This window comes from Cyanistes caeruleus, chromosome 14, assembly GCF_971803275.1.
Source record: "Cyanistes caeruleus chromosome 14, bCyaCae1.hap1.1, whole genome shotgun sequence".
Classification (NCBI taxonomy): domain Eukaryota; kingdom Metazoa; phylum Chordata; class Aves; order Passeriformes; family Paridae; genus Cyanistes; species Cyanistes caeruleus.
Window position 1 is genome coordinate 16,357,178 of NC_141714.1, and position 26,902 is coordinate 16,384,079.

The 26,902-nt window shown below is 39.0% G+C and overlaps 1 protein-coding gene across 1 annotated transcript in view; it reads left to right on the forward strand.

The window, feature by feature from the left end:
• Positions 1-26,902, forward strand: part of LOC111928567 (connector enhancer of kinase suppressor of ras 2-like) — a 167,423-nt gene that overhangs the window by 86,399 nt on the left and 54,122 nt on the right. Inside the window, exons 6-9 of the mRNA XM_086850852.1 lie at positions 4,410-4,451; positions 6,911-7,030; positions 15,652-15,711; positions 20,041-20,109. Of these exons, the coding sequence (XP_086706978.1) occupies positions 4,410-4,451; positions 6,911-7,030; positions 15,652-15,711; positions 20,041-20,109 (291 nt within the window). The remainder of the gene's footprint in view (positions 1-4,409; positions 4,452-6,910; positions 7,031-15,651; positions 15,712-20,040; positions 20,110-26,902) is intronic.

The window sequence follows — 26,902 nt, forward strand, 5'->3', positions numbered from 1 at the left end:
CAACTTAGCACCAGAAAGAGCAGATAAAACCAAATCAGTCATAGAGAGACAGCTTTGCTGTCACTAAATCTGAGGAAAATTGACCTTAATGTGTGAAAGCAGAAATGTCTCACCTAAACCAGAACTGCAGGCTCAGCTGTAGGCTGGAATATGAATTGAAAGGCATAGCTAATAGAAACCTGGCTCTCAGATCCTTTCAGCTACTCCTTGTTTTATGAATTACATACATTTTAAATACCTCATTCAGCCAGTGTGAAAGCAGCAGTCAAGGGTACAGGTTTGGCACACTAAGTGAGGAATGTCTTTGACATTTTGTGCAAATTGAACACGTTTTGTGTGCACAACTTGCAGCTGCCACTCCAGGTGAATTTTCTTAGCAGGGGACATTGCCCTCTAACCTTAGTTTAATATAGAAAGTGCTTATGAATCCTCATGCTCGGATGTCCTGTGTGATCTGAGTGACATAACCCTAGATCAAGTTTATTTTAATGTATTATTATTATTTACATACCATGCAAATGCTGTGATGAATAGTCACTTATTTAACTTTAAACAACATCTGCTCATGCTGGTTAAAAGAAAACCTCATTCTCTAATTTTAGAGGAGTTTTACAGCTGTCCATTTCTGCTTGGAAATTCATTTTATTCTGCTCAGTTTTCTTAACCCTTTTGATCACCTTCACTAAGCTACTGTGAAAGAATTATGTCATGCACAGAGCTGCAGAAACATCTTGATTTTGAGTGCAATATCCCATGAAAATGTATTTGTAATAGTATGCAAAAAAAGCACGTTAGATCAGGGTATTGAGATGTTTGAGCTCTCTGCTGACTTCACTTTGAGTTACAGCTCGGTTTCAAGGTGCACTCACGCTCCTGCCTGCTCTGAAATGGAATCCACCAGAATAACTGAACTAAATTTGGGTTTGGTCATGCTTTAGCACCAAGGCTGCCCCGAGGGAAAGACAACTGGAGGAACTGGGGAAGAACAAGTTTGGGTTTCTGCTCACAAAGCGCAGCCATTGGTTAATTTTCCATTGAGTATAAAGAGTTTCCCAGTCTTAGTGGCAGCTGGGAATCTAATTTTTCCTCATTGTGTCAAAGATGTTTAAATCTGAGGTAGATGCATTTGATACACTCATTGACCTGCAAGAACAAACTTTCTCTCAACAAAAAGTGTGTTTGTCTTACCAAAGGATGTCAGCACAACTCAGCCTTTTTCCAACAGAAGCCAAACAAAATTTTGCTCGTTCTCCCCTTTGTTACTGTCTAATTAACCTCACTGAGATACATTCAGACACCTTATCATGGATTTTTGTCCTGTTTTTAGCCACATACTGTGTTTAGGATGAAGCATGGCTTTTCTGGGTTTTTAAGCCATCTAGTTTGCAGTGCAGCTGATAGGAATTGTTGTTTCTTAGTAACTTCTGTACCTGGAGTAAACTTCAAATCAGCCTCCCCATGAAGGTGGCTGGACCAGACAACCTCCAGAGACCCCTTCCACCTGAATTATCCTGTGATCCAGCAGCTGCCATGAAAAACCTGGCTGTTATTTTCAGTTTGAACTTTGCAGACTTCAGCTTTCAGCTCCTCCATCTTATTTTGCTTGCATTTGCTAAAGAACATTTCATCAAACATCTGTTCACTCTTTTCTAAAAATACACTCTGATCAAGTCCCTACCTTTGAACCAAGAAAAATGAGTCAGTTCTGTGCATTTGCCATTGTACATTTGTCTGATTCCAGAGCAACCTCTTTCTTTTGAATGTCTGAATTTCAGAAGTATTTCATTTTATGCATGCCAGCAATGTATTTTGAAATACCTCTTTGTCATATCCACCACTCAGAGACTGCTGTGGGACTTTCCTGTTGTGTTTTGGTAGAAAATTCTCCTTTATAAGGTCTCAGTTTCTTTTCAGTAATTGACTTAACTCACACTCATTTAGAGAACTTAGTTAATGAACTAAATATTTCACATTTTTTTATGTGTTAGTTAACCGTCCTCAAGAACTCGCCATAAAACATTCTTGATGGCATCTGTAGATTTTCGTGGTACTTGCATTTTTTCCTTCTTTCAGAATTAGAAATTGAAATTTTGACTAGACTGTGGGTGAGCACAAGCCCCACTGACCTTTTCTCTTTATGAATATGCAGAGGAGCAGCTTCACTTTATCAGAGACAAAAGTGTGCTGCTCCTTCCAATTTCAGACATTCAGGACAGTGCAGTCCTTGCCTGGTTTGCAACACTTCTCCTGTGACTGGTTTTGTAATTCCTGGGTTTGATCCTTTTACAGAGGGGAAATAGAACACAGCTTCTAATTTAAAGGTTATTTTAAACTTTAAAAACAAATATTTTTATCATGTCATCTTGCTACTGGAGAAGGTAGAAAGAATGTGACTATAACTATTATTTATGTTGTAAGAAAAATAGATCAACATCCTATAAATGGTAGTCTTGGAAGATTATTTTTTTAATGAGATCCCTAGTGCATTGCTATTTATCAGAGAAAAATAAATCAGAAGAATATTGTGACCTACATATCTTAATATTTTAGTATAACACTGCAAGTGCTTTTAACCTCTCTGTTAAACCAGTCTGATGTCTTTTAAAAAAAAGTCAATATGCATCTATTTTGGAAGGAATCCCAAAGCCATTAACATTTTTCATGCTAATGTTATCTTGAATGTGCAACATAAGTACAGCTAACATTAATTCTGCTCTACAAAACAGTAAAATTTCAGTTTTACTATACATAAGTCTTCTATTCTTTGACCTGAAGTAATTAAGTTTGTTCAGAGGGAGGTTCATATTGTATTTCTAGCACAGAAATTAAAGGAATAATTTAGACAGGAACATTAGCTTGGAAGTCAAGCTGGAAGCCCTGCTGTGATCATTTTGTTCTCTTGGTACGTGGAGGGTTAAGAGGAGATGGTGGATGAGCTGTTTGAAGTGTGCAAAACTTGTAGGAAAAACTGCCTTGGGCATTGCCAGCCAAACTGACTAATTGAATTCTTTTTTGCGCTCTAGAAAATAACAGTATGAATACAGAGGAAACATCAAAGGGATACTTGACCATGAAATGCTAATATAAATTCCTCTGTGTTGCTTTGCGCTCCCAATCTTCTGATTTTGACTTTCTTATTCTGTAGCAATATTCTTTAAACTGTAGTCACTTAGAAATTAATTTCTCCACAAGAGCAGCAATCCTCCAAAATAAATATTGACCTTCAGAGCTGAGGGAGGGGCAGTTCCTTGGGCTGAGGGTTCGGAGCAGCCGCCTCAGACAGGCCCAGAGGAAAAAAATCCTCGAAGGGACACCCAAGGGACAAATTTTGGGAGCTGGATGGGAACAGCCAAGGGTTTGGGATGCTGGAAAAGGGGAGCAGAGACCTCCAGAGAGGGTCCCAGCCCAATCTGAGTGTTCAGGGCACAGGGAATGAGGGGGTTGGGATTGTTTCGTGAGAGATCTGAAGCAATTAACTCTTATTGCTAATATATTAAGATCCGGTAAAAAGAGGAAATCTTGAGAGCTATAGGGAATCTTAAACTGCTTGAAGGGATATCACAGAATATTCTGAGTTGGAAGGGACCCACATATCAAGTCCAACTCTTAAGTCAATAAAACCCTCAGCCTTGGTGTCGCCATCACCGGCTCCAACCACCGGAGGGAATCTTTGGTTACTGGAAGGGACCTCTCAGGAGTTATCAGTAAGTTAAATTTTACTTGAAAGCTTATTCAAGGAAAACAAACTAAATAAAGAGGATGGGTTTTTTAAATGATCCCATATCTTGCTCTGTAGAAAGGCTATTCCAGTGTGGAATAGCACTTGGATAAGGATTTAACAATTTTCCAAAGGAATAAGGGGTGAGGGGCCTGGCCGGGGGCTGAGGCCAGGCCAGGGCTGCCCTCAGGGGGAACCAGGACTTGGGGAGACCCTGCTCCAATCTCACAGATATTTTCTGTGTTTTCCTTTCTATTCCATCTTTTAGCAGGATATAACCTGAGATTTGGAGCGGCAGGAGGAGGTGGGGCAGAGCTCCAGGGGATGGTTCAAACCCCTTTGCCGTGGCTGTGTCCCAAATTCCAGAGGGTCACACTCAGGGAACTTCCAAACCTTGATGAGTAACAGAGGCAGCAGATCCCTTTTAGCAACTTGTACGGTTTGTTTCATGAAATAAAAACAATATTTTAACCCCTGTAAAAAACAAGGTGAGGATGGCACTGAAATCATAGACTGTAAAATGGATTATTCTTAAAAATGATAGCTAAAATAGGAAAAAATAGCTAAAAGTAACAAGTTTTAAGGTTCATCAGGAATATGTAAGAGGTTCTTAACAGCATTCTTCTTTCATTTCTTAATAGGAAATTTAATGTGACATTCATTTAATTGGTTTTGTTCTGTTTTACCACAGGATTGTACGGTGTATGAAACAGAAAATAAAATTCTTCATGTGGTAAGTAATTCTGCTTTGGTATTCTCTATTTTTATCCCCACACAAAAATGATTGTTTTCAAAAAATAAGGCTGTTATAAGAAAATAAAGTTCCTTACTCTTTAGCATAATTTCTGATGAATCATATCCATTGCTAAAAATGAAAGTTCCCGGCAGTAATGTTCTCTGTTATAGCTACAGTTAATTACAAATAAAAAATTAATTTTTTTAGGTTCAAAAGCTGCACAATATTCTGTATAGTTAATATTCCTACCAGAATGGCTGCTCAGATCCACAGACCTGGTCCATCACTGGTTGTCAGACTGAGCATTTTGTGCCTTCAGAACTGAAAAAAAAAAATCTGATGACGAAGGGGAGTGGAAGAATCTTATACAAGATTATTGATTAGATATTGGTTTTAAGTTCAAATACTTTATATTTTCCTGATTCCAGCACTGAAAACTTGTACTGACACTAAGATAGAGTTAAAGCCTGTAGTGAAAGGGAACTCTCAAAGGATTTACAAGTTCAGATAAGCTTTGACAAGCTCTGCCCAAGTGCCTGGCTCTTTTTTTCTCCTTTTTTTTAAAAAAGCCTTTTGCACACTCTGCTTCCAGCGGGGATTAAAATCTGTCATAAAACATTGATGTGCTGTTAAATTTAGAAAGCTTGCAGTGACTTTTAGGGGGGAAAAAAAAGCTTACTATTGCAAACCTGGGTATGAATAGAACTTTTAAAAGCACCTGATACCTTCTGGGATTTGGAGTGTGCATACACACACACATATATATACATATATTTATATTTATATTTACACCTTTTAACCCACAATTCTAACTGTGGCAGGGTCACCTTCCATACACCACTGATATTATTGAAAAGTTCTTTGTTGTTTATTTTACTAAAAAAAAAGTAAAGAGAGTTTCAAGAGGCAGCTCTAAGGTTAAAACATTACAGTAGGAAGTAGAAAGTGTTGCTCTCTCTGGGATTTAGTCTGCATCTAATCTGGGCAAATGCTCTCAAATGTTGAGACACAGAGAGGTTTTCAGTTGGAAATTATGATAATATCTTGATTTGCCACTGATTCAAAAGCTGGATAAAGGATGTACTTGCACACAGGGGCACCCACTACACTGAAGATTTTTTGAGTTTCTCCATCTCTGGTGGGAGAAGATGAGACTCAAATTCTGCTCAGGGATTCTGGCCCTGAGCTGAAACTGCTTGAAATATTTGTGGAAATGGTGACCTTTAGCTGCAGTCACACACACCTCCGTGGGATGCTTTGCATCCTGCAGCTGATACAAAATCCAGATGCCACAGCCAGGGCTCCAGAGCTGTCCTTGGATTTCCAGATGAGTAACTGCACAGTGAATGGAAATACAACCTATAAATTTAGGCAGTTAACTTATTCATTGTGACAACTTTATTTGTTTAACTTCTGTGGATAGTGTCAAATGAGATATTAGAAAGCCTCATGCTTTTGCAAACGCCTGAAACAAAACTTCCCTGAAGGGATTTCACTGGAATTTGCTATAATTAGGAAAAATGAGAGTACAGTCCCCAAAGCAAAATAGATGCACACAGCACAGCCTCGACCAGAAACCCATCCTGAAATTCTGTTAAATGAATTCTTTCACATTAGGTTCAAACATTTTTAGGCATAGACTCCTTTGAAGGAGTGTGCTTTAAGCAACACACAGAGATTTGGGAATAAATCTTTCCACATGAATGTTGTCTGAGAGTTCAGCTCGGCTCCTCTCTGACCTACAAACTTTGTTTTGACAGATGGGTTTAATTTGTCAGACCCACTGCTACTGTCCATGCAATGGAACTCCTGCTTTGAAGGTGTTTCTGTGGATTTGCACTAAGATTTTGAGATCTTTAGCTGGAAGGCAGGATAACAAAATCATTGCATAGTTGTAGTGATGTAGGATATCAGTTAAAGGACGTGTTCAAAGATGCATAAGAATTTTACTTCAGGAAATGGGTTAACTGAGGCACTTCTCTGCCAGGGTAATTTTTAACAAAGGAAATTTTCCAAGTTGAAGAGCAGAATTCACTTAATTATCACAGTTGGTAGGGATGATGTCATCATTTAGTAGCCAAAATGGGTTATTCAGTTGCGTAAGATTTATTTTAACTTGTTTCGCTCAACTTCCATTGTATTTATAATCATAAGGATAAAGTTCATTGGGTTTGTTCTTTTGTTTTTAAAGTGCCCATGGCTGGAGTGGAGAAGATAGTTTAGAGATACAGATACTCCTCTACAGCAGAACTGTTCATACATGTACATTTTCTTGCCATTTATGGCATTTTCTGTTCTCTTAACCTCTTCCTCTTGACTTTCATACACCTGCAGTTTTTACAGCGCTAAGAATTAAAATTATCTGCTTGTTCTTGGTTAGTTCTTAGAAGAAGAACTTCTTCACTTGCCGTTCCAGTTTGATACGAGGGATTCTATTGACTTGTTTTTCTTTGTAGTGTAAAACCCTGTCTGGGATTTGTGACCACATCATTTCTCTCTCATCTGACTCGCTGGTGTCCCAGTCAGCACACCTCGAGGTCGTTCATCTCACCAGCATCATGCCCAGTGAGGGGTTGGTAAGTAGCAAAGCAGCTCCAAGTTTAACTCTTAGAATGCCCAGCACAAGCCTCAGTTCTTTGGGGCAATTTGGTTCTTGAATTTATCAAGAAATCAAAATATGTTTTCATGCAACGTCCTCATTTATTTAGTAGGTTGAATCAGATTTCTGAAGGTGGTTTAATTGACATTTACATGAACAAAGGGATTTTTTTTGTTTTTTAAAATGAAAACCTGTGTTACCTAGAGCTTCACTACTGTATGAGTAGTTAAATCTACGATCCTTTGATATTTAGATTGCAGTTTTTGAAATGTACCGAAATAATCCCCAAATGCAAACACATACAAATAAAATTAACTAATGTCATTAATGTGCTTTCAAAATACTTAGTGGAAGGTCTGTGTCTGGGATTTGCATAAATGGAGTTATATGCTCGCCTAATGATCAGTTCAAATAAAACTTTCAGGAGTATCTTCCCAGGAACAAAATAAATCTCTTTGATTTGTAAATAGTTGCTCACTGAGCAGCCTGGTTGGGTGGCTCTGGCCATCCCAGCTGCTCTGCATTAGTGGTGGCTCACAGCAGGGCACTGCTCTGCAGAGACAGATACAGAATTATTTGGCTGCAGCTTTTGAATATGAATGCACTGATATGTTTTTTTGGACAATGGATTTTTGTGACATTTTAGTGGTTGGTGGATAAAGACTTCTGCCTCCTCCCAGTAGTCCCTTTTGTCCCTTACAACCATTTGATGTTGGTGGGCTGTGGGAACATGGGGATCGTGCTTGGGAACCTCAGGTGCCAATAAAGCTGGAGTGGAAGGTGGCACTGCAGGCACTGGGATGTTCTCACTCGCTCTCCTCAAGAGCCAGGCTGCTTTTCCCAGGACAATCTCCTAGACTGCTTTCAGCTGCCTTCTCAGAATTCTCTTTATTTTCATTTTCTCCCCACATGAAGAGTAATTCAGGAATGTTGTTTCTTGGCTGAAGGAAGCAGTTGTAGGAGGAAAAAAAGGGGGAAGTTGGGAGTGAAATTGGCAGCCATGAGGCTTATCCACAGAAAATCCCCAAACTGACAGATCAAAATCCATTGCAGTACCACTCTACACCTTGTGACATGTTTCCTCTTTGTAATTCAGCGTGCTTTATAGATTTTAAATTTGTTAGTTGAGACACTGTGTTATTTCAACATCTTCCTCTTTGTTCTGACATTGAACAGTGACGAACCTCATATGCAAATACTGTCAGTGTTACAAGGGCATAATTACTCTGAGGTATGCATATTAATCTGAGAATGACATATTTTAATAACATGAGGGGGTGTTGTGTGACTGCACAAGTTTACTTTATTCTTAGGCTGATTTAGTCACCAAAGAACATTACCCCAGCAAAAACCACATTTAATTTTAATTCCGTGGCATCGCAGATGCTCAGCCCAGTGTGTAATCCTGAGCACAGATACAATTTCCTTGCTGTGCTGCTGCATCCTTATGGCCAAACGTGTTCCCTTTATGGCCCAGTTTCCCCTCTAGGTCTGATTTCTGGGTTAGTGCTGGGTACCCAGGAAATACAGGTCACTACATTTGCAGAAGATACACTCTCAATGTCCCAGTGCTTTTGACTTGCTTTAGGATTACTACACCCTGCAGGCCAGCACTCTGCATGGCTTTCCTTTCTGTGCAGAAATGGGATGTATTTCTGCTGGTCTAATTAGGGGAAAGTTCATTATCTGTGCTGCAGGGATGCTAAACTCAGAGATGCATTTTGCTCAGAGATGGTGGAGCACAACAAGCAGGGCTGGGTCTTGCTGATCCTCCCATGGCTCTGGATTTAGGACAGGGGCTGGTGGAGGACAGGAGTGGAATCTACCCCAAAACCAGCATTTCCTGTGGGGAACTGAGATTTCCTGATGTGCAGGCTGAGGCAGGTGTCTGTCAGGAGCTCTTGGCAGGAACTGCCCATGAAGATTTAAGCTCTGGAGTGACCGAGGTGAGAGCTGTTGGCTGAGATGTTGGGTCCTCTCCTGTGGTTCACATTTCCCTTTGCTCCTGGCAGAACTTGGGGCAGCCAGGAGCTGTGCTGGGATGATCCTGCTGGATGGACTCGGGCTGGAGGAACCCCTGTGAGGTTCTCCACCCACAGCGTGCCCGCAAGTTAGGAGCCAACAAAAGAGCAGTGAGTGGGCACTGCTGACAGAGGACATGAGACAAACACTGCAATCAAAATTGCCTGGCAATTTCTCCTTTTTTTCCCCCCTTTTTTCCCTTAGATGAAGTGAAATCACAGTGAATGAGTGAGTTTTCTGTGCCTAATTGTGAAGGCGCTGTAACGTGTTAGGTTGGAAAGTTCCTTGTAATCAATTTTGCTGACACTGTGTTCTGTTTAGAAGAAAATATGAAAAAAGGACTATAAATGGGAATAAAAGAAAAATCATGTGAAAAGGAAAAGAAAACATTAATCAGAATCAAATATAGAACAGAGTAATGAATTACAAATGGCTTTCTCATGATTGTATAGCGGATTTTTTCCACAGGATATCTGCTCCATTCAAGAGAAAAATGAGCACTATTCAGTGAATGGAAAGTATTCAGAGTTCCATTTTTATCCTTATCATTCAGTGTAGGGGTTGAGGCCTGATTTACCACACTTCAGCTAAGCTCTGCAGTCCCTGGAGTTACTAATTTCATCGTGAGTTGTTTTATTTATTTTTTATATGGCCTTACTGAGTGCTTCACAGACACTAATTAATTCATCCTCACAACACACTTGTGAAAAGGATACTGTAATTTTAGTTTTGGAGATAGGAAGCTAATGCACAGCAGTTGGTATCAAAATCACCAAAAATGTGTTTTTCAAGAGCGGCTTAATGTAATTTTTCAGAACATTTGTTACCTTTACAGCATAAATTTAAAGCACAGCCTCTCTTGGGTTTATGTGTAGCTCTGATTTTCAGAGCTGCTGAGAACAGGGTTCATCCAGGGTTGGCACCTAGAAAACAAAGACAATTATTCACCGTTGGAGAAAAGTGTGCTCTAAATCACTCAGATTTATGTAAGAGTTCAGTTTTCTGGAATGATATTCAGCTGACTAAATTATGAGTCTTCCCAAATTTTCAAAACCCCATTTGCAAGATTTTTATTACATGCCTTCTAATTTCTTCCCCAAATGAGCCAGGAATCCTATTGACATTGCATAAGCTCACACATAAATGGAATTAATTTCCAGGTCCAAGTCCACGCAGTTGCTGCACGGAGTCAGAACTCCTGCAGGGCAGTGTCTGTGTGTTTAATTGTGTAAATAAATTCTGGACCATAAAGCATTTTCACAAAGGGACTCTAAGTCTTTGAAATGTGCATCTTCAGTTCTGGCATATTCTAACTTTCTGCTTGTGCCTTTATGAGCTTTATAGTCACCTTTTTTTTATTCCCTCTCTAAAATTCCTTCTTTTGAATTCAGCTTTATTAAAACGTGGCCTTATCTCCAGCCCTCCCAGGACACTCTGTGTGCTGTGCTTTCCTGGCAGTTTGCTGGACAAAGGAATTTCCATTGGGAACACACGGTTTGAGCTCCCTTCCAAGTCCTGGGGACTCTACATCCTGATCTCTGCAGGCACTTGTTGGCCTCCTGAAATATATTGAGTTTTTTCCTCTCTTTTTCCATTCCTTCCCCAGCTCCACTGGTCAAACTGGTTCCTCCTTTTCCCTAATTTCCCCTGTTTTTTCAGGATTTTTCCTTTTCCCTATTTTTCAGTGGCAAATACTGAAACACTCTCCAAGCATTTTCTTTTTCCTGTTGAAGTAACTTTAAGGATTGTAAAGCACTTTTTCTCCTGAATTGTTGTACTGGGCATGGTAATACCATTAATATCTGAAGTGCACAGCATAATCAGCACGAACAAGATGTCTGGAAGGCAAAGCTTTGTTTCAAACAATCCATTTGACAAACTTCAAATAAATTCCTGCACTAAAAAAGTATTAAATTGTGAGAATCACCGTTAGCTCTGGCCGAACACGCACACATAAATTTTTAGGAAATCGAATAGAATAAAATAACTTTGTGATTTAAGAAAATTGCCTCCCCACTTGAATTTTTTTGCCTTGATGGATCCACAATGAGCCCTCGAGCCTGGAGTTTGGGTTGCTGTTGGCAGCCCCTGAGCTTGCTGCTGAGTCCTTGGGGATGAAGGTTGATGAAAGGCTGGGGGAACCTTGCTGTGATTTACCTGCCCACAGCCAGCTTTGGAGCAGCTTTGCTGTCACATAAACAGGCAGCATTTTCTTGGAGATGTTGGATATAGAGATACAGAATGGGATCATGGAATGGTTTTTGATGTTTGGGGCTTTTTCTCCCCCCTCCTGCTCTTGGATGATTGGGGATTGTCCATAGTGAGAGATTATTACAGCCAGTATTATTTCAGATGAAACTTTTTTTTTTTTTTAATCTTCTGAACTTGATGTCCAGCTCATATTTCCAGAGATACTTCTGTGTAACATGCAGCTTTAATCTTATTTGATGAGATTAATGATTCCTCTTAAGCAGGAGATTCCAAACGGGGAGGCAGTTGGGGTTTTATTGTTTGGGTTTGTATCTTCTGATGTCTGTGGAATGTTTTCTTCTCTCCTCCTGGAATAAAAAAGGACTTTTATCCCTCTTCCTTTCACTTCTTTATTCTTTTTCTCTCTGTTGTCTGAGCTTCCCCCTGCTGATAGAAACAGTGTAATCTGACACACTTTAATTAAGATGTACACTGCTAATATTCAGAGCCTTCTTAATTTTTCTGCAGAGGGAAATTTTCCTATTTCATTCTAAGAATTTAAGGAAAGCAAAGATTGTGGGAACAAAAACTTTTTATGAGGCCAGCTGTGTGGTGCTGGAAAAACAAAAAAGCTGAACAAACAGCCAAGCTGTCAGAGGCACAGGACCTTCTTTATGAAGGATTATTCATCTCTCCAGTGTCCAGCTACCCTTTCAAACAGTGCTTCTCTTCCTGTGGCATTTGCAATTTAAGGTGATGGAAGCCAATCTTTCCCATTTTCACATGAAAGGAATTGCAAGGAAGGCAAGAAGAGAGAGTAGAATATGAAGGCAGCTTTTTTTGTGGGAATGCCTGGCCTAAAACTGTCAGGGTGTTCATCTAACAATTTAGAATTATTTTTAAAGGCTTACAGAAACTTGACAAATTTCCATCATGTTTGACATATAAAGGTTCTCATAGCCTAAAAGCCAAAACAAACCAAATGTGATTATGCAGAAGAATAAAAGAAGTTATTACAAGTATTTTGAGTTGTCTTGCAGGAAGGAAAGCAGAGGTGTTTAAATTTGGGAAAAAGGCTACAACACATCAGGCATAAAAGTTTTTTTTTTGAGAGGGACTTTTAAATGGTATGAAATTTAAATAAAAACTCTTTCACCTTCTCAAAGCACTATCAAGACATTTGTTTAAATGCATCTGTAACTTTGACAGTTGAAATAAGATGAAAGAAGCATTTTATTATGGGGCAGAAGATCAAGGGGTGTAAAAGTTCCCTGGTCATTTGTGGCTTTACGAATCTGCATCTTTGCTGTCACTGCTTCCCTGTGCTGGGATAATTGTTGACACTTAAAAACACACTGCTGTCATTATATCCTGGTTAATTAACCAGACGACTCCGCAAGAAAATTTTCAAGGAAATTCCCCTGACAAATGGATATGCTGTTTTCTGGGGAAAAGTCTCTTCAAAATGGGATTTTAAATGGCTGATGCCTTCCCATATGTTTCCAAAGGTCAGATTTTAATTAAAAACCTTTAATTCATTTTGTCTCTAGAGGACAGTGGCAGAGTTATTCAGAAACAGCCAGGTTTCTTGATTTGATGCCTGAGAAACATTTCCTTGTTCTCTAACATAGGTCAGTGCCATCCTTCAGAGTTTATGTCTGACACATCAGTTATTAAAGAGCAACTAATTATTTCTAAATGTTGACCAGTCTGAGCCATCTCCACAGAGGGAGTATCCCTGGCACTTGCCTTATCTTGAGATAAGGGGTACAGCTTGTTATTCTTTTTTCTGAGACCATTGTTAACATTCAAGAATAAACCAGAGATACTAAAACCCCATTCTTTAAGAAAAAAAAATAAGAAAAAAATAAAAAAGAGATTAATAATAAAATAATCCATAAAAAGGACTCTGCTAAAGAGGTGGGAGCAGCCTCCAGAGCAGGACTCTGTGCTCCTGTCAGATGTAGCTGCCACTCCAGAAGGGGCTGTGGCACTTTGGCCAAACCTCTGCATGCACCTGGTCCCTCCCAGGTGACCAAACAATCCTCTGGCTATCACTGCTGAACCCTAGGAAGTAAAAAAATTAATATAAGGACTTTTCTATTTTTTTTACAATAATCTTTCCAGATTTTCAGGCAAGAGATATGTCAAGGGGATGCTCTGCTCCTGTACTGGTCAGCAAGAAACAAGCTCATTATTTTTCTTTTGAGAAAACAAGGATGAAAGCTCTGTGTGGGATAATTTGAAGGCTATGACTCATTCATTAGAATTGTTTATTTTTTTTATATATTCTTAAGTTTTAATAACTAGGATGAAAGAGCAGACAGCAAAATGTAGGGTAATTCTGTGTGATTAGTCAGGTTTTATGTCTCTCCAATGGCATCTGTTAAGAGATAAAATTATAATTTGACTTTTTCCTAAAATACACAGAGATTAACAAGAGTCTAAGAACTTCAGGAAGAAATAAGTGGTAAGATTTAGTGAAAAGTTCAGCACTCTGTCCTCTTGTGGCCTGAAAGATTTTAATCTGTTGGGTTTTTTTGAGAGGGAATGGATCTCATCAAAGCAAGTGGGATGTTAGGACTGTGATACTAAATTTGATATAAAAGTGTGGCTGGAAATGTGTTCCTGAAGTTCACCAAGTGCTAAAAGAGCAGGAATGTTGTCTAATGAGCTTGTGAGAAGTTCACTGTGGAAATTCAGCATAACTCCCACACTAGATGGACAAAATTTCTGCTCCAGATTTTTAATGGAGATTCACCATCCCATTGCCCATGGGAGCCTCCAGTTTTCCAGTGCTCCTGTTTGTGTCTTTGAGCTGGCAAAGAGAACTTTGTCTTTAGCTGCTGAAGGGACCACAGAGACAACAGAACAGCAAACACCGATAAAACCAAACCTCTCTAAAGAAGGAAATGCTGAAAGGTTCCCCAGCAGCTTCTTTCTCCCAACTAATCCCATTTTATGAAGCTGATTTCAAGATTTAATTTGGATCTTTGGTTTTAACAAATGAAGTTGTTCATAAAGCAGACTAATTTAAGAGAACAACTGAGATGGGGAGTAAAATCTAAAGCAGAGTTTCCTATGCAACAGAGTTAAGGAACCAGCCAGAAATCAGGTTTGGACAATCTTTATTTTTAAGATTTCAATAAATTTAAAACTTGATGAATGGAATTAGTTTACATTAAGGTAGATTCTCATGAGAAGTCCAAACAGACTCAGATAGGGGAGGTTACTCAGGGCCTCGTCCATTCATAATTTCATCATCTCCAAGTCAGAGATCCCACAGCTTTTCTAGCTTGTTCCAATGTTTTATTCTCCTGGTGGTAAAACTGAAAAAAAAAAATTCCTTACCAGAGTTCCAACTTGTCTCTTGCTTCTCATCCTCCCACTGTCAGGAGCAGTTTGGCTCCTCCTCAGCCTTCCAGTTTAGGGAGTTGTGGAGAGCAATTTCACCTTATCTTGGTAGGATGTTTAATTCTGGGTTTTCCTCGAGGGGTTGGGAGGTGGTGTTTGTGAGCCTGAAGATCTGGATTAGCATTCAGGAATCTGGAAATTGCTCTCTCTGTGCAAAATGTCCTTGGTTATTGCTGGGGGCTCTAAACTTTGGGGCTGACAGCACAAGGTGATGCAGAACTATTGAAAGAAAATCAGAGCAGCACAATGTAGCAATTAGATTAATTAGATTTCAAAATGTGATGGATAACCGTGCTGTGTGAAGAGATGGGAAGCTCTGACCTGGCTCCTGAGAGGGAAGCACAGGAGCCACTGAGCCTGCCTGACATTTGGGGCTCAGAGTGTGTTCAGCTCCACAGATCCCTGCTCTGGTTGTCTCTCTCCATCTTGTCAGTCCCCTCCTTGGAGCAGAATCCTTAATGGATTAATTACAAAGCTCCTGTTAGTTCACTAAGCTCATTTTCCCCCATAAATTAACAATATGAGCACTGGCTCCTGTCTGAGTTTGGCTCTGGCTCTGCTTTTACTGAATCAGGAACTCTTTGAAAATGGGGAATTTAAGTTTAAAACTACTCCTGCTCATGCTTTCAATTTCAATACTTCTTTTGTGTCACTTGTAATAAAAAGAGGCTGTGTTAAATATTTTAAATACTGAACAGGCACAAGGTTTTGTGCTGCTGCTCGGTTTGTACTCTGTTCACAAACTTTAGAATAAAAAAATAAAAACATTAAGTGAGAAAACTCTGCTATTTATAGTGGTCTTAACATAGATTTGTTAAACTTAGATTTGCAAATATTACTTGACCATAGTCCCTTCCAGTCTGTTTGAATGCTATGGTCCTTAGAACAAACCTATTATTTTAATTATCATGCAAATGTCTTGTGTTTGTTTCCTACAAATATTAATTATCCTTTTTGCTCTCCTTTTTCCAGGGAATGTATATCAAATCAACATATGATGGACTACATGTAATCACAGGAACAACAGAAAATGTAAGAGTCTTTATTTTAAAATACTTTCTTCATGCTTTCAATTATTTTCTGTGTATCTGCAGTGCACTTTTTAATATGTAATCTTGTTTAAACCAAGCCACTTTTTATTAGTATCTTTGTTCAGTTTTCATATATGTGCATCATATTACCTTTGTAAAGATCTAGAACCCTTGAAAATAGACATGGAAAAGCAGCTGTGTTGAAATTATTAGTAACTATCCCTATAATAAAGGAAATTCTCAAATTTCTGCCCTCAGTGATTCCTCAAATACTCCTTTCCAACAACATCCACACATTTATCTCTCTGGCACAAGTGCTTTCCTTTATACTAAGTACATTATATTTTATGTTTTCTATCATTTGTAGTAAATATACAGAGGATATTATCATTTCAACATTATATTTCATAATATATTATATATATATATATATATATTCAATATAAAATTATTCAATTATAATTTTCATTGTAGCCCCAGAGGTATTAAAAAAAACTGAACGAAAATCACAGAGAGTTTTGCAGAGCAAAGATCTGTGTGAGAGATCCCAGGGACACTAAAAAGTGTGACAGGAACAAGAGCACAGCCTCTAAACATCCTCCTCATTCCTTAACGTGCAGTTCATCATCATCAATTTGAAAAAAATTAAATTGACTTCAACTGCTGCCATCTAATTACTGGGACAGACTTCATAAAGCCATTCTTCTGGTTTTCATCTTGTCTTTTGGTCACACTGTTCCCTTTCAGCTCAAAGCTCAGAGCTGGGCAAGCCACAAGTTCAGATTTTATACAGCTGATATTGAAATTACAGCTTGCTGATGCCCCAGGAGGATAAAATGAGCTCTGGGAGATGTAAATCCTGACTGGCAAGAGCCAGTGCTCTGCTGGCCCATATGGGTGAGCTCCATGTGGGATATTTTCACTGATTTATATACATTGAGGAGTGTTTATATGGGTTTTATCAGTGCAAACCCATAAGCCAGATGATTTGTATGTCACAATTTGGGAAGACAATTCTAATGCAAATTAAACTTGAATTTTGTTTGTTTATATTGTCGCCATTGGCAGCATTTTGAAGTCTAAAAATAACTATATGTGTATCTTGGGTCCTGAAAATTATGACTGATCCATCTTGATTATGTTGGAGAAATTATGTTCATAGATGGAATTACTCATGCTGTAATTAATCCACTTTTTTACTGTAATTCTAATTCATTTCAGAAATATAATGCAGTTTATAGGGGAAATATTGATATATTTACAATTGAAATTCACAGGAAGAGTTCCTAAATTGCCAGCCACTAGAATTTTAATATTTTTATTTTGACTATCAAAACTTTTTGCTAGGACACCACCAGAAAAATTGCTTTTTCGCTTTTGCTAAAAGTGTAGTCACATGTGCAGATAAACCAGCATCAAAGACCTTTAACTTCTGGTGTTTCAGCAAATTGATTTTTCATTCCTTTTGAAGGGATAATTGACCCCAGAGCCAGTGTTTAATTAGCTCAGCCTCATCCAAGTCAGGAAAGCAGCTAAAAAAGAGAAAGAAGCAGGCCTTTGCTTTTCCAAGTAACGTCAGCTGAAGTTAAACATTATGAATGGTGGTGTTTACTGCGGTTTCCTGCTCACCTCTCACGCCCCATTTAAAGCCAAAGAGTTTGTTAAAGTCAAGTTGAATTCCAGGAATATTTCTGTTACACGTTTGCTCCTGGGCTGCCAAAATTCCTCAAGTTTCCAGGAAAAGGAGGAAGTGGCTCTGGAGCCAGGTGGTTCCTCGGTGGAGTGTGGGGGCAAATCCTGTTTGCTGTAGTGCAGAAGGAGTCGGGGCAGGAGGAGAGGTCTGACTGCTCTGCCCAGGGTTTAGCTCGAAACTGGAGCTCAGGAATGAAGCCCTGTCAGAGATCAGGCAGGTGAGGGGCTGGGATGAGGCTGGGCTTGGGCAGAGAAAGGCTGGGAATGAAAAACCAGCCGTGGGCAGAAGGTAAAAGCTGTGCTTGGAATTCCCATTCCCACTGGGATTCACCGGCTCAGGTATTGCTGTTTGCCCTATTGGCTGATTGGGTAATCAATGCCATCTCCTACTCTCAGTATTGGCTGATGGGTAATCAATGCCATTTCCCACTCTCATTATTGGCTGATGGGTAATCAATGCCATTTCCTGCTCTCAGTATTGGCTAATCAATGCCATTTCCCACTCTCATTATTGGCTGATGGGTAATCAATGCCATTTCCTGCTCTCAGTATTGGCTAATCAATGCCATTTCCCACTCTCATTATTGGCTGATGGGTAATCAATGCCATTTCCTGCTCTCAGTATTGGCTAATCAATGCCATTTCCCACTCTCATTATTGGCTGATGGGTAATCAATGCCATTTCCTGCTCTCATTACTGGCTAATCAATGCCATTTCCCACTCTCATTATTGGCTGATGGGTAATCAATGCCATTTCCAGCTCTCATTATTGGCTGATGGGTAATCCATGCCATTTCCTACTCTCAGTATTGGCTGATAGGGTAATCAATGCCATTTCCTACTCTCATTATTGGCTGATGGGTAATCAATGCCATTTCCAGCTCTCAGCAGCAGGAGATGTTCCATTCCCTGCCTGGCTCTGGCAGCAGGGCTGACCCTGGGGCCCCTTGGCCCCTCAGAGTCTCTCTGGCATTTTATTCAGAAATAATTGCAGTCATTTCCTCGGCAGTGGCAATTTGGGTTTTTCTTGTGTTGCCTCCTCTTCTCCCTGCTCCTTTTATTTCTTTGCCTTCTGTTTTTAATCTCCACGGACAAAAGGAATGAGTGGGATTTCTTAAAGACAGCTCAGCTGAGGATCTCTTGCCCACAGTGAGGTCACGACCATAAACTGCTACACATCACTTTCAGCTCGGATAAATCCTTTCTTCCTTCGCCTTTGGCACGTGGCTCACGTGTTTGTTGTGTTCCACAATCCATGTTTTTGGCTGGCTCCAGGGGATATCCAGGAGCTCAGCTACATTTTGGTAACAGCTGTTTTTCTGTGCGCTTCTTCAGCAGAATTAGAGCCAGGCCACTCCTGTAGCCACAAGTGGCTCCTCTCCTGCCTTGTCAGGAGTCAGTTTGCTTGGCAGGGAACTCCAGCTGTTTCTGGAGGATTGTTCTGCTTTGAAAGTTGCAGTGCTGTTTGACAAGGCACAATCAGTCCTCTCTCCAACCCTGTATCTCACGAGTAAACTTCCCACCTTGTCTAAGTCAGCCAACTTCCACCGGGATTTATTTTTCAAGGTGATGTCTCAGCTCTTTAATTCTTTGTGTTTTTTGCCCTCCTGAGTGCCAGGCTGGTGTGCTCTGTGTCAGTAGAACACTCCCAAGCCAGTGCACAGTGCAAGCAATTTGCTTTGAGTCCTCAGCTCCCTAATCCTGAGCCTGCTGATCTCCTGAATGCCCCTGGTTTCTCCCACAGATTTAAGATTTCATCAAAGCATCTAAAAGTTATTTTAGTTTGCCATGTTTGAGTGGCCATTAATCCATTTCCATGAGCTCAGAACAAGCTTATTTAGGATATGGGAGTTTTTCAGCTCCAGGATCGTGAAATTATGTGAAGAGTGTGTATACATAAAATCTCCTGAAGAACAAGTCTCTTACATCCATTTGTAAATTACCATGTTCTCTGGTCAAATGGTTCATTTAGCACTGTCTTGAAAAAAAAAAAATATCTATAAGAGCTGTATTTGAAGGTATAAATACCCTGTGTGTGCAGAGTATCTTCAGTTCCCTTCAGCAGCAGCACTGCTCAGGGGACTGAGCCCTGATTTCTGTCCCAGGGCTGGTCCAGCCCTGTCCCAGGGTGTTTTGTAACAGATTTAATTCCACATGACGTGAATTCACTCAGGGCTGTGAATTCACTCATTCCCAACAAGGCTGTGACTGCTCAGCTAAACACAATGGAACAGCCCAACAGGCCAAAAATGGCAGCTGGAATTCTGGATTGGAATGGCAAATGGAATTCTGGATTGGAATGGCAAATGGAATTCTAGACTGGAATGGCAAATGGAATTCTGGATTGGAATGGCAAATGGAATTCTGGATTGGAATGGCAAATGGAATTCTGGACTGGAATGGCAAATTGAATTCTGGATTGGAATGGCAAATGGAATTCTAGATTACTCCATCAAATGTTACCAGAAAAGAAAAATTGTTCCTCATGAATAAGAGCAGTTATCACTATTTGACAGCAATGAGGTTTCTTTAGGCACAGCTTTCTTGCCTCCTTCAGCATTCATTGTTTTAATTCCCACTCTTTGCTTCCACCTCCACACCCTCTCTGCAAAGTAAATTTTTGTCTCTTGTCCTCAGTCTCCTGCTGACCAGTGTAAGAAAATCCATGCTGGTGATGAGGTGATCCAGGTCAACCACCAAACTGTGGTAAGTATTTTGGAAATTCTGTGTTACTAGTACTACTACTACTATTATTATTGTTATTATTATTATCATCATCATCATCATCACTATTACTATTATTACTATTATTATTACTATTACTATTATTACTACTGTTATTACTATTGTTATTGTCTTTTTAAGCATCATATTCACTGCTTATACTTAATAAGAAAAGGCCCAAATTGAGTCCATAACCATCCCAGAAGGATTAAGCCAAATTTACATTTTGCACAGCTGCTGTTCAACATCTTACTCTTCTTATATAAGGAGATCCAAGAATATTTCCTTGAAGTTCTTAGACTTCTCATTATGCACTTGCCAGCTGGTTTAACTTCTCTTGAGCAGAATTTTGCATTCTGTTTAATGCAGGATCCAGATTAATAATGCAGAAGTGCTGTAACAGCCGTGTATTCTGAATCTGTTGGGGGGAAAGACATAAAAATGATTAAAGTGTTGATAGAAATCTGCCAGGTTTTGGGTTTGGCCTTTCTCACATGGAGATTTATTTTTAAGATACCCATAAGCACGTGGATGCTGAACCTCAGGACTGCAGAATGGAATTTACATCTCATTTAAATAGCTCCAGTGTTGCTGGAACTACAGGTGAAAGGAACACTGGTATTTATTATTTCTTGGGCATGAGTAGTGACAAGGACAATGATAATTTCCTGAGAAACTTCTAATTTAGTTATTTCACTTTGTCCTGGGGAACCCCATCTCCAGACACAGAAGCTGCAAAATTAAGAAATGTCTTTTTGTCTGTCACTTGTGTGAAGTGGAAATACGAAAGTCTGGCTATTAAAATCTTATGATTAGAGAGCAAATATTTTCTCTTGAAAAGAAGTATAACTTATTCATTTACACTTTAAATGTTAATGCAACACACAGCTCTTATCTGTATTAGAGAGTTGTCATAGTTACGAGCTGAAATATGCATTAGACTGGCTTTCTCCATCAAATGCACTCTTCAAGTGACAGATTTGATTTAATCTTTATCTCCCATAGGTGAAATCCCCCATTCAGCTTCTCAAGAATTGGCTATTTTAGCAACTCTTCCCATGTCTGTTATTACAGCCAGCTCAAGGTGGTTGATACTTGTAATCCCTTTCCACCTGAGGGCACAGGACCAACAGCTGAGCCAAGTGCCATAAAAGACTTTTCCTATTAAAGAAACAACCCTGTAATTTATTAATTATCCATTCTGAAGTTTCTTACAAGCCAAGGAAAGAGATAAATGACACTGGTTCTTTTGGAAATTTATTCTTGCTTTGAAATGGCTGGGAAAGTCTCATTATGTCTTCAGCTTGGAAAATCAGGCAGGAACAGTGAGTGTTTGCATGGTTCAGAGGCGTATGTCCAACTCTCACCCCTCATGGATTAGAAGTTTTAATATTTAAAATTATCTTTTTATATTTTAAATATGCCTTAGATCTTTCAGAGTGTTCTTTAGGTCACTTCTGGCACTCCTCGCTGCAAACCATCCTTGGCTGTGCCCCTTCTTCCCCTGAGTTATCCCATTATGACAATCCATACTTTGCTTATAATTACCATTATTTCCATTAGTGGACTGGAATAATTCAAAGGCAGCAGCCCATTAAATTTCCACATTGTCAATATTCTAATATTAGCTCATAAAAAGGGGTGTAACCCATTTGAAATTAATGACTGGGGGGTGAGAGAACTTGCAGATCTCTGTTATTCCTACAGATTTTCCAGAGATTTTAGTTTGTTTAACATAAACAAGCCATTTGTTTAACATCGATGTTTCTGTAGCATTTTGGTACCAATATTTTATATTATATCAAATATAAATCCACTTCAACACAATGTGTTTGGAAGAACCTGTTCTGAAGATGATTAGAAAATGTCATTTTGTCCTGTCACTGCTGGAAATACTTCCCAGAGCAGAGAAAGTTCTCTTTTAAATGATCTCTTTTAGCAGGTTCCAATCCTATAGCTGACTACCAGCACCATTTCACCTGATCTTGACTAATCTAGGCCAGTGTATTTCCTAGATAAATTCATATTAATTTAATATGATCATTTGAGTTTTAAAACTTTCATTGATGTTCCCACAACCTGTAATAAATTGCTCCGGTAGTTAATTATTCTTATTGCTGGGGGGAAAGAAGTCATTTTATTTGTACTCTATATTTGTCTGGCACAAGCTTCCAGTCCTTTGATCTTGATGTATTTTTATCCCTTAAATTGGAGAGCAGGTTTCTCTTTTAGGTATTTTCAGGATGCAATCAAATTAGCTCATCACTTTTTTTTAGGTAAGGTGGATAATTTGAGCACTTCCAGTTTGTCATCCTAATGCATCCTAATGCCCTCCTCAACATCCTCTTTAAATTCCCATTATATGCAGAACTCTGAATTTTTCACAGGGAGTTACAGAGGTGTCCAGGGCAAGGATTCACTCACGGGTAGGGCAGAACTGTGGTGCTGAAAGAGTAAAAATGAGATTACAGAGCCCAAAGCTGCTCCAGGGGAGGGTTAGGTTGGATTTCAGGAAAATATTCTCCCTGGTTGGGCACTGAACAGACTCTCCAGGGAATGGCCACAACTTTTTTAATACTTTCCCAACAGCTTTTCCATGGAGTTGAGAGTTAAAAATTGTTCAGGAGGCGTTAAAAGAGAGCTGCTTCCAAATTATGTAATGCAACAACTGAAAAAGTGAGAAATAAAAGCCTTTCCACGTGGAATCTGGTCTAACCAAGGAACACTCTATAATACAATTACAAAGATCAAAGAAAAAATAATAGCACTTTAAGCAAGAAATTAATTAAAGCAGGCAATTCACCACTGGCTGTTAAGATCATTTAATCATTTTCCAATTTCCTTATTTGCTTTTCTGCTTGTTCTTCTTGCTTACAAGATTTTAATAAAACAGTGTAAGAAACTTGAAAAATAAGTAATAAATTCTAAATTACTGCCACCCTAACTCTTTACTTTTCCCTACAATAACAAGAGGCACAAATTCTGTCACTGCCTTGGAGATTTTTACTTCCTCTCCCACAAAATTATACAGAAGTACTAAAGATGCCACTGCAGCACTTCTTTGTTTGCAAAATTAACAATTACTCCTTAGGTGGTGTATTTTCTGCTGCTTAGTTGAAATAGTAGATTATATATTGTAATTCCTTTTCAGCATAAAATTATGAAAATTAAATTGTGTTAATGTTCCTTTTTGGATAGTTTTTCAGACAATGAAATTATTTGAGATCAAATAAATATTGATTCATCTACCTGACCACCTGTAAAATATTTTGTCTACTTCTGGATAGAGTAAACAAGAGAAAATTGAATTTCTCTGAATTTCTCTGTCTTTTGTGTTTGTTTTTTTTTTGGTGAGGGTTAGGATTTGAAGGTTATTTCACAGGACAGAGAGCAATAATAAGGCTTTTAGTAATTCCTGTTGAAAGCTCAATGTTACTCAGGAGCACCTGGCAAGACTCCAGGAGTCAGAATGTAGTAATTAATCCCAAACCAACTGAGCACCATAGAGCTGTGACTGAAAATGGCAAAGATGAACTTGGAATTAATCAGGAACAGGTTTCCAGGAGAAACTGAGTTTGGATACCATTGTCTTGACATTAGTAATATCTTGTCTGAAATACTGTGTGATCTTCAGGTCATTTACAGCTATCAGAGGTGTTAAGTTAGATAGGAGCATTAAAAAAATGTAATGGGTAAAAAGGAAAATGTGTCATCTGTCTCATAGGAAGAGAAATTATTTAAGGATTTCAGTTTGGTTAACTCAGCCAGCTGGGGCTGAGACAGAATTCCTCTTTCTCCACAGACAGAGGCAATAAAGACCAGAAAGAAAAACTCCTTAAGGCATAAAACACTGCTGTGCCAAAGCAAGAGGCCACAGAAATATCTGTAATAAATCTGTTGTTACACGTTCCTTATATTCTCTCGAAACAGCTGCTGGTTTTAACTAAAGCAGTTGCATTTTCCCACTCGAGGTTGCTCTTTGGAATGATGGATCCTGTGCTTTCAAGGGCACAGAAAAAAGATTTTTAGTAGGGTCTGTTGTAGAGGGGCAATGACTTTACACTGAAAAAGGGGAGATTTGGACCAATATAAAGAAGATTTTTTTTTTTGCAGTGAAACACAGGCACAGGATGCCCAGAGAAGCTGTGGCTGCCCCATGCCTGGAAGTGTCCAGGGCCAGGTTGGACAGAGCTCTGAGCAACTTGAGAATGTCCCTGCTCCTGGCAGGGAGGGCTGGACTAAATGCCCTTTAAATGTCCCTTCAAACCCCAAAAATGCTTTAATTCTAAATACACGATCAGCAGCCTAATGTCCTTTCATACTGCTCATTGTCAAATTACATGCTTGAAATTAAGTGTGTCAAGAGCCTGGCACAATGAAATAATTTCAGCACTAATTTATTTGTGTGAAGACAGTCATTGAATTAATACCCTCGGTGTCTGTTTGAGGAATTGTAAATATGAGTTCTAATGAGGGCTCATTTTAGGTGGAGGTAATTCTGTAAATGTAGTGCCAGGTCACACCATCTGTGTTTCTGCAGTCTGTGTTGGGAAATGAAAGCAGGGGAAAACAAAAATAAAAAAAGACAAAAGATGTCATGAGAATTTAAACTACTTTCCCCAAAAGATGTCCTGCTGTTTCCTAACAAAGTGCCACTTGCTGTCCAGATTCTGCCTTTCAGAAAGGCTCAGTGAAGCCCCTCTTCCAGTAGTAGCCCTTGCTTCTTCTTGGATCCTTGCTGTGTTTCTCCGTTAGTTAATGCAAATAACTATGTAAGATAATGGGAGAACATTTGGTTTTCCATCATCAATTATTGTTAGGAGCAGCTCGAATATTAATGAGAGTGAATCAGCTACAGGTGTTAATGACGAGCTTCCCCTTCAGTGACAGAAAACTGTCTTATGATCTTCCAGCACATTTTTGTCTAATAATAATTTCTGATTTCCAATTTCCATGTTAATCAAACCAGCTCTCTTGATTAATTCCCTAATGAGGCAAAGTGAATTACTTAAAATATGAAAAGATGATAGTCTGCTTCCTTAAAAAAAGTTGGGTTTACACAAGCTGGGGTTTTTTTAAAATGCAAATATGAAGAGAGGTCAAACTTTGCAGGTTCAAGTAAATATCCAGATGGCTTTGCTTATGTATTTGAAGAGTCATGAGGGGAAACATCTGTCCAGGTTCCTGTGAGGGGTTACTGCAGTCAGAGCAGAATTACTTGTTTTCAGGTGCTGTGCAATACAGTAGGATATAAATATTTAGAAAATATTTGGCACAACTGATTTCCAGCCCAAAAGGGAGCTTTTAAATTCCTGTTAGTTCTTGCTGTGTATCTCCCCACGCCAGGTAAAGCTGGCAGGTGAGCCAGTGAACAGAGCAGGCACAAATCCCCCGCTCAAGTTAAGTGTAACCTCCCTTCCTTCTGTCAGCTGCACTCAGGGCTTCTGCATCTCCTCAAACTTTCCCATTTCTCAGAGTCCTGGTAGGGTTTGGTAAGGCTGTGAAGGAGCTGAGGAGCCCCATTCCTGCCTTGTGCCCTGAATTTTTGGGTCCAGCAGAGAAAGGAGCAGGTGCCTCTCTCCCCTGTGCACTCCCAGTTCCACCATCTGAGCTCAATTCTACTTCGAAATTCCTACCATAACAAATGGGCACAATGTGTTTGGAAGAAATTGGCAGGGAGGTGAATAACTGCTGTGAGGGTTCAGACCACTGGAATCCTCTGATAAACACCACCATGTTCAACAGTTCAGCTGTTTGCTCAGTTCCTTTTGACAGACAAATACATCACGCGCTTAATTCCTCTGCAGACACAAAAAATTCACTGATTTTTTTCATTTTCTTTTTTGCTTGCATCTGTAGCATTAGGAATTTTTTGCATGAATTTTTCATACAGATCTGCAGTGAGTCATCCCCAGGCAGGTAGGCTTTATTTAAAAAAGGAGAAAAGGTGCTTTTCCAGCATGAACAGAGATTTATAATGATGCTGAAATCCCTACTGCTGGTAGGATGCATTCCAAATCCCATTCATGCAAATCCAGATCTTCTGAATGAAAAGGAGAAAAGTCATTATGAGGAGAGTGTAAAGAAGATATTGGAGAACTAAAAAAAACACTCCTTTGCTGTTAATGAAAGTGGGTTATGTTACAAAATTATCAGGCTTGGATCTACAAAATTACCTCAACATTGTGGAATTTCCTGGTAAAGGGATTTATTATTTTAGCAATTAATATTTTTGGAACTATTCTTTTTAAAGTTGTTATATTTATTATTTTAGGAATTTATTATTTTAGCAATTAGTATTTTTTGGAACTATTCTTTTTGAAGTTGTTATATTCTTAATTTTCCACCACATAGTTTCTATGAGAAAACTAACAAATATTATAGTATATACAGTAGTCCACAGGTTTCTTTTTACCTGGAGCTCTTCTTTCCATACTGAGGATGTACAAACAAATAAAAATTAATGATTGTGGCAATCTTAAGTCTAAACTACAGAAATTTCAAACATCTGCCTATCTCTGGCCATTTAAAGTGAATTCTTTTGCATTCTTCTCGGTTTCTTCCACCTTTAGCATCTAAATTAGCATCTTATTTTCAGTTATGGAGGAAAATAAAAAACATCACATTGGTCTTTTATTTCTTCATTATTCTAATTGTAATTTAACTGTAATTTAACTGCTGGAATAGCTTAACCCATGTTGTAGAATTTGATTTTGACTGTATGTCCTAAAAATCTTAAAGGAGCAAAATACCTTTCTGGAAGATGCATCTTACC